Genomic DNA, 14,900 nt, shown 5'->3' with positions numbered 1-14,900 from the left:
TCTGACACTCTTCCTTCATTTGGGCTACTATAGTTTAGATAGTGGGGCCTCCTGCGGACACCGCGGGTAAAAAGAGCACCTGTTGATCCACCATTATACCTGGAAGGTGGCACAGATGCCTGCGTGCTCCCTTTTCCGAGCAGACAGAGCTGCTCCATTGTGAAGCCTATTTGCATGATAATAGCCTGTACAGAGCGTGTTCAATAACGAGGGCAGGACTGAGCTCCCCCATTACACATGAACAAGTAGACATTGTGCGCAAAGGACTAAAGCAGCACATCCAACCATACCAATAGTGATATCACAGGTCAGCATCATTCCACTCTATAGAGGGAGAGTGTTATCAAATCATAACAGCCCCATACATGTCACATTACAATAAAGACCTCATGTGGGGCCTGTCCGGGTAATATTATCAGCACGCAGAATAAACTCTCGCAGCGGAGCAGGCAACGTGAGAATGCAGTCGCGCACGAATCAGAAATCACACAAAAAACCACGGGGAGAACAAACGGGGCGCAGGCAGCCCAACACCTGTCGCTTTCTTCGGAGAATGGCCCTTAATTCCCCCGGCTGATTCAGTTTGGAACCGAGGGGCCGCCAGGAGCAGCAGAGGCGGCAGCTGCCAACTGACGGCATCGCGTTACATCCGCCGGCCGAACAGACCAGTCTGCTGCTCAGGACCTGAGACAAAGGCAGGCAACGAGAAGAGTGGGTCGGTCAGGGAAGCGTTAGGACCGGCTCTTAGTATAGGTGTATAATCATATTCTTATACGCGCGTAAAAGCTCAAACAATCACCTGAAATGAATTCACTTCTTTGGATAATAACGCCACAGTTCTTCCAAAGCCAAAGAGTGTTGCCTTTATGTGTCTGAACTCTCTGCAGAGATGTAAACACACTCGTGGTGCAGCTACACACAACTGAAACAGCTTCATGTGGAATGTGATGCTGGACTCAGAAGTTTGCTCAGGTTTCCCAGATGGACAAGTGCAAGCCACGTGTTTGTGGCCATAACATATGACTCACACCTTTCATGCTGTTGTGCATTACACAACATTTAAGTGTCGATTAGTCTGAAATACTGACGTGACTGACTGGTACAACCCTGTGCAGACATCCATCTGATATTCTGCTTGTGAATGATGGAGTTTAGTGCATCTGAGGGGAGGAGGTCCACACAGTTCATTAGTGGCAGCAGAGAGGGATGGGGGGGGGGGGAAACCGCTAACCCAACAAAGTGTGATTAAAGGCCGTCCAGCAGCAGCGGCGGCAGCAGCAGCTCTGCGAGGCGCACACCGAGCCTGACCGCAGACAAAAGGGGAGCGCGCTCATTGGCTCCGGCCGTGTGCGCTCTGTTGTCCCCCAGCCAGAGCAGCTCAGCCCCCATTCACATGCAAATCAGCCCTTATAAATACTAACAACAGCCACTCAGCGCCAGCAGCACGTCTCAATAGGATTGCATAATAAACACGGGACGCCTCGCCTCGCCTGCGAGTTGTTGATTTTGTTCTCTTCCTGGAACCGGCAGTGTTCGCCAGCTGCCTCTTCACTGGAGGCGAGTCGACAGAAAGCAGCGATCCGACCAACATGGCCCCCTCGGCTCGGCCCAGTAACACGGCACCAGACATGGAAGAGGACGAGCCCTACTATGGGATCCATAAAGGGGACCGAAAGGTTGGTCCACACGGGGAGATAACGCACACACACAGGAGAGTGACACACTTGTCACGCCAGTTTCCCGTCGCATCTGTGCCCAGGATTACGCATCTCGCATCACCTGCAGACTGCAGAGTTGTATGCCAGGAGTTTGTTTAGGAGAAACACAGACGAGTAGCCCGATCCGACATACATGGTGGATTTAAAACATCATATCTCTCGTAATGCACCTTCCACGCACAGATCGGCCCAGGTGCCAGGATCCTGTCACTGAAATGTGGTGTCCTCTTACTAAAATGCGATCTGTTGTGTTCCTGCAGGTCAGGAAGCCTCTGGTGGAGAGGAAGAGGCGAGCTCGTATCAACGAGAGTTTGCAGGAGCTGCGGACTTTGCTGGCGGACACAGACGTGAGTGCGGCGCCGGCCGCAGGCTGCATCACCTGTGCATGTGTGGAGGTAGAGCCGCTAGATTCTGTTTCTAAAGCTTCTCTGCTCGTCTTTGCCACAGCTTCACTCTAAAATGGAGAACGCAGAGGTGCTGGAGATGACGGTGAAGAAGGTGGAGGACATCTTGAAGAACCGGAGCCAAGGTCTGGACCTATTTTCCCCTTTGTACACTGATTCTAGTTATCAATTGAGATCAGATAAACATGCAGTCAGTAAATCTTAAACAAGTTTATGTGCATGATGTTGGAGAATTACACTGACTCGTATTCAGACCCCGACAACTGGAGTGTACATACTCTCTAACCTGCAAACCTCAGTGATCTGTCCTGTGGGTGATCAGGATCATGTAGCATTAGATGTAACAGCTCAAATTCTGCCCATTATTTTGATGGATAATCCCTTATTTTCAAGCTAGTAACTACATTATTTAACTGCTTAAAATGCTTTCATAGACCATTTGAGGTTTCAAAAGATGATATCCAGCCTCATTTTATGGTAGATGTGGATATTATAAAGTTACATTACCCTGCTTTAAGTGTAATGGGGGAATAAATACTTAGAACCTAAGAGGACAAAGTATTAATCCAATCCATCCTTTGTGGAAAAACAATCTGAAACTGAGATGGTGAAAGTCTACTAGTTGTTAAATCACAAATGCAGTGTTCTCACCTAGACTGACTACAGTGATAATGACATGCTGGGATCAATGGTAAAATAAGTTAAATTAAAAGTAAAACAAATGTATTTTAGTGAAAACTAAAGCAGAATGGCCTCATCAGAAGACGTGTCTTATTGGTGGACTATTGTTCATGCTGACTTAACATTTCATTGCTGCAGTATTTATATTTTCAATGCATCTTATTTTACCGGTTGATGGTGGGTTTTGTATGAAACTCTGTAAGAAGTAGATGACATCAGCTGACAAAAGAATGTGGTGGCGTTATAAAGTGTAATGTTTCCCTCTGAAATAAAGTGGAACACTCGCACGAAATGGAAATACTTCTGTGAAAGGCAATACCTTCAGATTTGTACCTTAACCTCGAGCTCTGCGGGTCCTATCATGTTTATTTATTTCCCAACTGTCTCTCTCCTCCCACAGAATCAGACACGCTGAACCACGAAGCCAGTGAGAGGTTCGCAGCCGGCTACATCCAGTGCATGCACGAGGTCCACATGTTTGTGTCCAGCTGTCCCGGGATAGATGCCACGGTGGCGGCGGAGCTTCTCAACCACCTCCTGGAGTGCATGCCCCTGAACGAGGACCACCTCCAGGACGTGCTGGCGGATCTGATCACAGACACCCCCGGGGGCCACGGCAGCACTTGGCACGGAGGCGACGAGACGTTCTGCTCGAGTCTGGCCTCGCCCGGAGGACGGAGTCTCTCCACCTGCTCGTCCTCAGCCCTCTCCCCGGCCCCGTCCACCACGTCCAGCGAGGATCTGTGTTCCGACTTGGACGACACAGACAGCGAGCACAACCAGAGCTCCATGGAGAGCAGGGAGGTCCTCGGCATGCCCGCCATGACATACCCTCAGTCTATGTGGAGACCCTGGTAGAGGGCAGGAGGGGAGACATGTTGCAGCAGGGGATGAGGGCTGTCCGTTAACGCTATGACACTGGACCCTCTTGCTGACATAAGGGAAAGTTCCACCTGATACAAACTTTTTTGGTGGCATACCCTGCATCCATGAACTCCTCGACCCCTGCAGGTAGCTGGTCACATGCATGGATTTTCAATAATCAAATCTGTTCAATAAGAGACCTTACAGTTCTGACGGCAGCCTAGGTTCACCCAAAATGGAATAAATCCGTGGATCGCTCTGCATTTAAGGAGCAACCTGGACTGTGGCTTTTCTTTTCAACTGATTGCAGCGAGATGACGGGCTTTCCCCTGAACCCTGGGAAATGTAGGAAACCCCTTAGTGAAGTGTAAAAGTAGAAGTAGACAGCAGTGCCTCGGATATCACAGAAGAACGTGTAAACCGGAGTGTTAGAAGGTGGAGTCTTCCTTTCTCTCATCGGAGGGGCCCTTCCTCTCAAAGGAAGTGACACCCAGCTTTGAGTCCTCTGTTGCGACCCCCCCCCTACACCAGAAGACCCCCCCCCCCCCCCCCCCCCCATCAACACACTTATAACCCAACAAAGGACAGAAAACGAACAGTTCCGGATGTTCACACTTTTTTTTTTGTCAATAACTCTGTGTACATAGGATTTTGTATCAGGAGTGAAGCTCTTTTAGAAGGTTGCCTCTGATTAATTAATTAATATAAAATATTTCTATTGTATTTCCGACCTGTAGTTTACTGGACGGGTGTAGCCTCCTACAGAAATGACCACTTTATGTTGTAATGATGTTTAGAACAGCTGTAGCCTGTATATTGTCTTGAGTTTTCAAAATAAAATAATGTAACTGAAATGAATTGTGTGTGATATTAGTCGATGAGTGGATCAAATGTCTTCAGGAGAAGAGTTGGTATAAGTTCAATTCAGGAAGAAATGTGGAATAAAATATTGTCCGAGAATGTTTTATTTATCACATGTATATTTCTCTAGGCTAAAACCTGTATAGTCTATGTTATAAATATATCTACTCCTTTTATCTCACAACTCAATATTAAGAAGAAAAGAAACTGCAATTTGTCTTATTCTAGTATATGTTTGTGTTCCGTTTGGTCTTACAGTCCCAGGACACTTTGGTGCCACATAGTAAACTCTCCTTTCTGACTTGCTCAACATTAAAACCAATAGTCAAACAGAAAATCTAAATCATGTCCTCGCACTGTGCTTACTTCTTCTTGGAGCTGCGGGGCCCTCACACCGCGAGGACGCACCGTGCGTAAAAGCGCACTGCGCACATGAAAGGGTCACACCTCTGAAGAGCCGTCCCTCTCACACCAGGCCTCCTAACAAAGGTCTGTTAGATCCTGTCTGGACTGCGAGGGCCAGCCGTCACCCCACAGAGAGGCAGCGGCGGCGGGGGCGACACGACCCCTCATGTCGGCTGCAAACTCAGATCACGAAGGTCTGAGCGCTTTCCACCCGGGAAACACGCACGTATCTCTTGTTTATCATCATCCATGAAAAGGCCAAGTCTAATATCTGGAAATACCAGGTGATTCGGCTGTCCTGAACGTGACAGGCCCAGGGGGGTGGCGGTGGAGGTGGAGGACTCGGGTGTGAACGTCGGAGGAAACGCATTGAAATGGGAGCGGACGGACGAGACGCGTGATCAAAGCCTTGACAGACATTTGACAGAGGAGCGTCAAAAGGCCGCCGAGTTGAGAAGACACTAAAAAGAGGATCCAAGCAGGGTCAGGTTCTTCAAAGAGAAAAGACACACGCACACACACACACACACACACACACACACACACACAACACTCTCTCTCTCTCTCTCTCTCTCTCACACACACTGCCTTCAGAGAATAATGGCGATTCAACATGCAATTCAACATTTAACTTTAAACAAAGAGTAACATACTACACCAGCAAACCTAGGTTAAGACTATGTACCAGAAGACTGCAGGATGTCCATCCAATTTGAAAGTGTTGGCTTTAACCTTAATCTAAAATGCCTTAATAATAAATAACCCAATGTAATCCCTTCATAATACTTTCTGGAGGTGGACATTGTTTGAATGTACATGAAGGTGCTGTTTGTCGACCTGTTCATTTACACCAAATACTGATCCTACATGCATCATGGCTTCAATTCAATTCAAGTTGATTTGTATAGCTACAGAATCAGAATCAGAATCAGAATTATTTTATTTGCCAAGTATATTTCCACATACAGGAAATTGCATTATCATCTAGGCACTTTAGGTCACGGCCTGACAATATCCTAGAGAAAACCAACAGTTCCCTCCAGAACCAGACTCAGTGTGGGCGGCCATCTGCCTCGACTGGTTCGGGTGAGAGGGGAGAAATGAAGGAGAGAGGAGAGGTGGGTGGAAAAGAGGGGAGAGAAGAGAGAGAGCAGGAACAATTGAGTAAAGTTTTAATTAAATCTCTGTCAGGTTGATTTGTGAAAAAGAGAATTCCGGATCCGTCCCCTGGTCTGGATCCACATCAAAATATATTAGTTCTCTCCAGACTCTTTCTGCATCCTTCCACCAAATGTTGTGATAATCTGTCCAGTAGTTTTTGTGTGATCTGGTTACAAACGTACAAACTCAAAAACAAATGGTTGAAATGAGTTTGGAGCAGTTTTCTTCCAATCAGATGTGACCAAGTATGATCCACATACACCATTCACTGAGTGCTGTGTCTCTTCTGCCTCGGAGTGGATGTTGAGGAATATGAGAGGACGCTGTTTTTTTTAAAGACCTGTAATTTAATTACAGTCACACTCCATTCCGTCGGACCAAACTAACACATGTGAAGTTATTATTTCCTGCAAACTCAAATAAAATCTTCATCTGACTCTACACTCTGAAAATATAGTCAAATATTGCGTATCATTGGAAATACGGCCCAAACTCTCAGACATATATAGTGAAATGCATGTTTTTGGTAGATTATATGGATTAAACATATAATATGATCTAAATAAAGAGTGAATGACTGTGGGAATACTTCCCCTGATCAAAGGGTGAATCTGTTAACTGAAAATGACAGATGATAGGCTGAGCGCTATTTTAGTTAAAGGTGGTGCTGGTGGCTAGGGTGGGGGTGGGGGTGTTAAACACACAAATGAGGGAGGGCTTTTGTGCCCGAATGTATCAGCTGTGAGTTTGTGACCATGCATATGATTTCTGAGGTTAGAGGTCGGAGAGATACAACAGTTGGCATGAGGGAGACTCAACGGCGGAGGCGAGCATATGGCGCTGAAACAGATCCCCCGGGAGAGCCCTGCCATCCTCTGGTGCTTCTCAACTGTCTTTGACTGTGAGGGAACAATCACTCTGTAGCAGCAGCTCTCAGAGGCTCTGTGCACACCCACACACCACTCACTAGACCTTATCCCACCCAGCACACCTTCATTTCAATTCTCACTCTGTCACAACTAAACAAGCGTGGGACTCACATCGATCGAAACGACTGGCTCATTATTTTTGTTTGTCTGTAATTTGAAGTGTGACCACCACTTTTATACTTAAATGGCAGTTTACTACAGAGGAGAACAAGGCCAGCAAGTTGAAGATAAAATAACCCTGATGAGTCATTTGATCTACAGAGGACAAACAACACAAAGGCTTGACTACACACACAGGCTCTGCTGAGTGCAGCTTGTAAAATATTGATCACATACATATATATGTGTGTGTTTGAATAGTTTGAATGTGACAATAAGAGTCATACATATAGTATATGCAAACATATAGAATTGGTATATAGTATACAATAATATGCAAAATTTGCTAAATTATATCAAATTAGAGTTTACTTAATTAAAAAATCAATTGAAGACACATCTCTTTAAACAGGTCTTTGAGTCATTTTAGGGAATCAGTTTTTATGGACTTTACTTTATTCACACTGTATTGATTTCCTGTTTGAACATTTTATATGAGCTTGTACTTCTCTGATTTCAACTTTGTATGGCCCTGAGTTGAACTTTGTGACTCTATAAATAAATCGATGTCCTATATAAATAAACTTAACCTACTTTGCTTTAACTAGAAGAAAGTTATGTTGTCTTTCTTATTTTTGGTTCACTTTTTTCTTCAGAAAGAAAATAAGAATGAAGCAAGAATTAACTTGATGAGGGTCCATACATGTGGACTCTTTAGGCTTCAGTTCAGAGTCAGTTGGGGTCACGACAGATGAGTCACACTGGTTATACATATTTCTGTAGTTTTTATTACAACATTGTTTCCACGTGTCAAACAACACATTTGAACTACAAAAGTTTAAAAAACCACAGATTCATACAGCGGCAATGACACCAATTTATAAGACCATACACGACATCATGTGCCACAGCTGTTTGCATTTACAGATCAGGGTGCTCCAACAGCCCATCAGTGTGTATTGCACTTTAAATGCATTTCCCTCTTTGTGAGGCCTTAAAAGTAAGGCTAAAAAACCACGTGCGGCTTCACTCCCTGCGTTCACATCACATTCCCACACTTCAGCTCAGACGTGAATTAAATTACATTCTTGCATTCTCACTGGTTCAGACACACGTGAGTGTTGGAGGCCCGGCCCCTTTAACATAAATCGCACACAAGATAGAATGCAGCTGGTAAAGGTGACTGCGGGGCCCTGTTTTCTCTTTGCACTCATCCATAGGAACAGTAGGAGACACTCTTGTCGCTCACGGGAATCGCACGAGTACCCGACCGCTCTGTCCGTTGTGCTTTGCCGACATGCATACACACGGTTTTCTGCTTACAGTAACATGACCCTGGATTTGTTAGAGGTTAGGTGCATCCCCAAGACAAGATAAAAAAGAATTGCGCAATACAAAAAAAGGTTCTGAAAGTGAACAGGAAATCATAAAAAACTAAAACAAAAAAGGAAGAAACAAACTAACCCAATGAGATAATCTTGGGTCCAGTCTGTTTTACATTCAAAGGCCTTGCCCTGACTGTTTCTCTCCCTTAGCACCAGTTGTTCCCAGTTCTCACACTGTTCACATCGACTACACAGAGTCAACGTGGACCACAGTTTCCTTACTACTAACTGTTGGATGGCGAGCGGCCGGCGCGGGTGCTGTGTGTAAGCCTGGTTTCTACAGAAGCTCACTGATGCCAACATGGTCCCCCTTGTGTGCTAAAACCATGAAGCTGTGTCCCACCACGAAACCCATGACAGAGCATTCAAGAAGCTGTACTATGGCACCTGTAGAGACTTATGACTGGGAGTCCTCATGGTGGCCCTTGAACTATGCCAGTATAGTAGAAAAAAGAAAGTTTCTAAGTGCGGAGATGAAGTCCAATCCACAGAAACTAATCTAAAAAGGTGCAGTTGGAGGCAACGTAACTTTGCATAATGAATAAATCCCTAAAATGTTAATGATTTGTTCAAAAATGACATTTTGTAGTAGAGCTGCACCATACAGACAGAACAAGAACATGTATTTACATTATTTATGTGTGTGTATATATTATATATATAGATAGATATTTCTATCTATAAAAAGAAAACAGGCTGTATCACTTAGATACAAAGTGGAGGTGAAAAGAAAATGGATCTTAGAAAAAATAAACATTTCTTGAGCTTTGAACTTGATTGGCAGCCTTAAGTCTCTTCATCCTGTCGGTCCCGTTGTGCATCATCAACATTATGACTTAGATTGTTTTTAATGGAACAAAAAGCTTCTTAAGCTGTGATGACGCCCACCTCTTCATGCTGTTTTAAGGTCTGCAGTGGTCCACAACACATGTGAGCTCCAGTTTTTAGTTACAGACTGAAGTGACTTTAAATATCCTATTGTGTTCATTCTTAACACATGTAAACTGTGCTCGTGAGTACCATCTTTCAGCTGAGTGGATTTGGCTTGAGCAGAAAAATAACTACTTCATACATCATCTTGTAAAAAATAAATAAGATTTGATCTAAAATCAGATTTGCACTAGGTGTCAGATTGTCATCATTGAGTTTACACTCGTTGTAAACTGCTGCGGAGTCAAGTGCAAGCACCGCTGAGTGGAGTGCCTGTGGTGATCACCCAATGATCACCACAGCTAGTGTACTACTATTTTTTCAGAATAACCTTTCTAATTCATATATATTTCTAATTTAGGATATTTATATTTAAAATAGGTTCACTGTCTATCAACCAAGACATTTCTTTTGATAACAATTCTTCATTTTGCTGTAAAGCTCAGCCTCTGACTGCGAGGATTGGATTATAAAAAATTGCAGAGGTTAAAAGGTCACCAGCCACACATCCTGGACCATTTCAGAGTGTTGGTGTGTATGCTGAACAAAGTACTATAAAGCACTACTGCCCCCTGTATGGGTGTAAAAAAAACTGCACCCCAATAGCAACCCTATGTAAAGTACACACACATTCATACACAGAAAACAAAGCATATCCTCATAAGCTCTGACTGTTTGCTTGTCTGTATGTTTCTGTGAGGAGAGGCACATCTCACACGATGTGTGTGAGTTTGTGCATCATGAGGGTCCAGGGCTAGTCAAGTCTTTTTGTGTCCCCCTGCTGGCGACGTGAGGGTAAATGTCTGTTCAGGAGCCGGAGTCTGGTCGAGGTTGAGAATCCTTTGACTGGTTCTGTTTGTTTTGACCCCCTCGGCTTAGCTGCTCGCTCAGCTCTTCCATGTCCATGTCCCGCATGTCCTCCTCAATGGGCGTCCTTACTGTGTCCTCACAGTACACACACTCCTAAACACAGACAAAACAAATTATTAACATCTTTTATCGAACTATTGAAAAGAAAAAGTCTCTCAGAGCTTCTCATGTTTTTGAACATTGAAAACATTTCTGCCTGTACACTGTGGCATGTTGGTCCTTGATAGGAACAGTTACTGTGGACTCAATCATTAATATGGACTAAATGTTTTGCAATCTGTCCAAGATTGAGCGAAAGCGCCTTTATCGACGGCCACACAATCCCCTAGGGCATATGTCCGTGTTATTGTTATTTCAAATGTCTGCCAGTGAAACAGGAGAATAAATCCTACAGCACTGTATCCAGAAGAGAATTGCTGTTCTGAAAGCAGAGAGAACTTCTGCAAACAGATCAGAGCTAAAGTTGTTAACTCAGTCCTGGCATCAGTTCCATCAGTACTTTGATGCAGACAAACGTCCTGTGGGGTTATGTTGCAGCGTCTTTGTGGGTGCAGGAGTTAACATTGTTGCTCAATACTGGACTGAATCCACTTATCTTTGTCCCTATTAATCAAAGTCTGTGTCACAGGTTATAGACACAGACGGTCACTGTCAGTCACGGTCACTCATAATCTATACTGTAATGCTTGTGTTAAAGGTCCAGTGGGTAAGATTTAGATGAAAGGGATCTATTGGCAGGAATTTAATATAAAAGAAATCCAGTGATGTTTGTACAAGTGTGTTTCATCTAAATTGTCCAAATTGTAATTTCTTAACCCTAGAATGAGCCCTTTATATTGAAATACTTTAAATTAACATCAGAAGCAGGTCCTCTCTATGGAGGTCGCCATGTGTTTTTACAGTAGCCCAGACTGGTCAACCTAAACACCTTTTGAGTTTTTCTGACAACTGAAGGCTACAGCAGGTTCTCTCTAGTGTTTGGAAGGAGGGGTTGAGGTGATTCAGCTGCAATATGCAACTTCACCACTAGACGTCACTAGATTCTACACACGAAACCTTTAAAAACAAACTACATCTCAACATCTGAGTCTATTCAATAACTAGTCATAAGTCCTGGAAAATATCTTCAGAAGCAGCTACAGGTAACCAAACAGCATGGCTCTGTCCGAAGGGGAAACAAAATCTACCGATTAACATCTCACGTTAACATGTTAAATGTCATAAACCAATAAGGTATTATTCATTTTATCTCTTCTAAGATTTTCAGTTTTGAACATTTTATACGTTGTTTTAAAGGATTCCTCAACCACACAACACAGGTGTGGTAGAAACCGTGATGGAGTTAATGTGTGTTTGGCTCTCACCTTAAACATTGACAGCAGCAGGCAGACCTCCCCTCCTCATCCAGGGGTGTTCCTCCAGCAGCTCTCGTCGCTGGTCTGAGGAGAAATGGGGCTGGCTCTTCTGCATCTGCCTCAGTCTCTCCTTGTCTTCCCGTAGAACCTTCTGAATGTCCCTGTTCATCAGAAAAACACATACACTTCCATTTAGACACATTCAATATTTGTTCATCACATGCCTATACCTGTCTATTTGATTGGCCTGTGGTAATGCTGGTTGCAGTTGTTATTCTGAAGCTGATAAGATGAACGCTTCTGGAGATATGGAAGCCACAAACAGGTTTTTCTGGAATTATTAGATGGATGCAAATAAAAGTGAACTCCAGTCAGGACTCACCTCGATGGCATCTGATATGACATCATGACCTTGTCGTCAGCATTAGCCATAAGCAGCCAGAGGGGCTCCTGGAGAACGTATTTGATTAAATGCTCTCCTTCCCCTTGCGTAGAGACTTTGGCCTGCGAATGACACACTTCAGAGCCTTCTTTGCTCCTAGCCTTGTGTTGGCCTTCGTCTTTGGGTCGTTTTCCAGGGAGTCAACACTGCCAAAGTATTTGCTGGTGTGGCTGCTCCCTGTACACAGTTTAAAAGTGGCAGGAAAAGGGTTAAAACTGTTTGAAAAACATGTTTTTATTGGCATTGCTAAAGTAACTACCAAACAGAAACTAGTAATATCATGACAATGTAGAAATAAAGTAATGCTTATGTCCGCTAATGTCTGCTGACCTGTTCTGCTGCCAGAGGCTCCACTCGCGGAGGTACCACAGCCGTTGCAGCCCAACCCCGATCCTGATCCCGATCCTGATCCCGATCCAGAGCCCGACCCAGAGCCCGATCGCGATCCTGATCCTGACCCCATGGATTCAGACGTGGCGGAGTGAGAGTCCTCCCCGTCCTGCAGCAGGATGTCCAGCAGGTCGCAGGATGAGGAGTTACCCTCACTGCGAGCCTCATCTCCTGGAGACTCCACCTGAGACACAAGGATGACAGCCATCAGATAAAGTCTATGACAGGCTTTAAGAGGAAATGCCGCTGTGTGTATGAGAGACTGGAGCCTGTTCAAGTTCTGATATTAAATCAAAGTTCATTTGGTTAGTTGTGTCTCTCACCTGTTGATGGTTTTCAGTCTTGGCTGTGCAGCAGTTCTTATCCCCTACTGCCCCGGCTCCTGCTGCTGTGCTGCTGCCCTGGCATCCAGCAGAGGCCAATGTGCTGTCCTGACGTTCCATTGACCGCTGCCCCTCCTCCATGCTCAGCAGATTGAGCTGCAGAGGTGTGCTACACCGTGACTCAAACAGCGGTGGTGAAGCTGCTGGCTCCCCGGTTCACAAAGACAGGGGTGGAGGAGCGTGATGCCGCCACTTCTCGAGACTCCATGGCTGGGACTTTCGGGGGCTCTGGACCTAGGCTGTAGGAGAAAGGCTGCGCTGGATAAGGAGTTTGAGGGACAAACTGAGGCTGCAAGGGGAAAGAAGGGTGAGCAGCGAAGGGCAGCTGTGCAGGGTAGGACGTCTGAGGGGCCTGGAAAGGCTGATGGGTAGTGTAGGCGGTCTGAGCGGCTTGGAATGGCTGCTGGGGGGTAAAGGCAGTGTGCACAGGGAACGGCTGTTGGTTAGCAAAGGGGGGTTGTGTTTGCATGGTGTATGCTGTCTGCGGGGGGTGAAAGGGCTGCTGGGTAGTATACAGATGTTGCGTTTGGGACTGCTCAAGAAAAAACGCTGGACTGGGAGCAGCGCCCAGCTGCCCTATTGGTCCTATCGGTCCTATCGGTCCTATTGGTCCTATTGGTCCTATTGGTCCTATTTGCGGAAAGAGGTAATTTGGCAGAACCAGAGCCACCACTGGTGTAACAATAGGAGTGGGGAATGGAGCGGCTGTGGGCGGGGCTTGAGTGCTCTGCCTCTCTCCAAAGCCTGTGGAAAGTGAGGGGTCAAGATGAGGGGGCTGAGCGGGGGTAGCGGGTGCTGGGGAGTAGAGCGGGTACGCAGGCACCATGGCAGGGTAGGAGACGCTGAAAGCTGACTGAGAGGCTTCCGACAGCGACCACGAGGTCTGGTTGAGTCCCTGGAGAGGGGGCCTGGGTTTGCGGTTAGACGTGGCGCTGTCTGACGAATCAGGATGCTTCATTCGTGGCTTCTTTGACTTCCTGCTACGGTTGCCCTTCTTAGCATTGGTCTCAGGTCTGGTGGTGCCATGTTTGACAGCCCCTCGAAGTCCAGAGGATTCTGTTGTGACATATGGAGAAGTCAGATTGTTGTGTGTGAACTGGAGACCAGTGTCGCAGGTTAGCCTGGCAAAGAACTGGGAACCTTCCACTAATTCATATGTAGTGCAGCACTGTAAGAACCACTCAATAATTGATAAATAAAAACTGTGGACAGAACTGTTATATAAAATAAAATAAAAATTTAGCTTATTAACTAAATAAAAACGATATAATATGATAGTAAAGGGAGGTTTTGTGGCAATTTACAATCACTCTTGTGCAAATGCTGTCCTTGGACACTGTCCCTTAATTATTGAGCAAAATCCATTGTAGTTAAATGAAACCTTGCATACCTTCAGCGTTGGCTTGGCCTCTTTGCATTTGCAGATATTTGGAACAGTCTTTCTGGAAGCTCCTGACGTTGCAGAGTTCTCTGCAGCGGTTCAGGAAGGTCTGCTCTTCTTTCTGTGTGTGTGCTGCCAGCACCTGCTTGGTCAGTCCCAGCCTCTTGTAGGTTTCCTTTTCCTGGCTTAGCGGAGACACCATGCTTACGGGCAGAGCTGGAGGCGCTGGGCTCTCTGCCACATCCTCGATTATCTCTGTAGAAAGAATTAGAGCCATTAACATCTGTCGAAGAGAGCTTATTATTGAAACAATTGGATTAAACACGATTTCAGGTTTGTGTTCTACATGACTTTCTAAACTGGATTGGATGTAGAAGCTCACCAGACTCTGGCTGAGGCTTCTTGTCTCCCACGTGAACAATGGTGCTACTGTAGCTGCACTGTGAGGTGATGGACACCACACTCTCAGCCTTGCTTGGTAGAGTGAGGGGGGCCAGGGGGCCTCCTACTACTGCAGCAGCCCCAGATGGATGCTTTTTAGGTGCCTTCATGTTTGACAGGCCTGGCTGGGTGTCCATCATCAAAGGACCTGGATGGATAAAGACAGAGATCATCTGTTAGCCCCAAACCAAAGTTATTAAA

At 45.5% G+C, this 14,900-nt stretch overlaps 2 protein-coding genes across 2 annotated transcripts in view; one reads left to right on the top strand and one right to left on the bottom strand.

Moving 5' to 3' along the window:
* Nucleotides 1-1,411: 1,411 nt before the first annotated feature.
* On the top strand, nucleotides 1,412-4,202 carry her13 (hairy-related 13). Its single transcript, XM_053422923.1, has 4 exons — nucleotides 1,412-1,676; nucleotides 1,979-2,065; nucleotides 2,166-2,247; nucleotides 3,204-4,202. The coding sequence occupies exons 1-4, from the start codon at nucleotides 1,590-1,592 to the stop codon at nucleotides 3,659-3,661; spliced, it is 714 nt and encodes a 237-aa protein (XP_053278898.1). The 5' UTR covers nucleotides 1,412-1,589; the 3' UTR covers nucleotides 3,662-4,202.
* A 3,728-nt stretch (nucleotides 4,203-7,930) lies between these two features.
* Nucleotides 7,931-14,900, bottom strand: part of LOC128439741 (period circadian protein homolog 2-like) — a 15,883-nt gene continuing 8,913 nt past the window's right edge. Inside the window, 9 exon segments of the mRNA XM_053422130.1 lie at nucleotides 7,931-10,400; nucleotides 11,679-11,823; nucleotides 12,045-12,210; nucleotides 12,213-12,281; nucleotides 12,435-12,678; nucleotides 12,818-13,027; nucleotides 13,029-13,933; nucleotides 14,268-14,513; nucleotides 14,641-14,847. Coding sequence (XP_053278105.1) covers nucleotides 10,245-10,400; nucleotides 11,679-11,823; nucleotides 12,045-12,210; nucleotides 12,213-12,281; nucleotides 12,435-12,678; nucleotides 12,818-13,027; nucleotides 13,029-13,933; nucleotides 14,268-14,513; nucleotides 14,641-14,847 — 2,348 coding nt within the window. The 3' untranslated portion in view covers nucleotides 7,931-10,244.

This window comes from Pleuronectes platessa, chromosome 5 (genome assembly GCF_947347685.1).
Source record: "Pleuronectes platessa chromosome 5, fPlePla1.1, whole genome shotgun sequence".
In the NCBI taxonomy this organism is placed as follows: domain Eukaryota; kingdom Metazoa; phylum Chordata; class Actinopteri; order Pleuronectiformes; family Pleuronectidae; genus Pleuronectes; species Pleuronectes platessa.
Note: the sequence above shows the minus strand (reverse complement) of the source record. Positions and strands in the feature narration are given on the sequence as shown.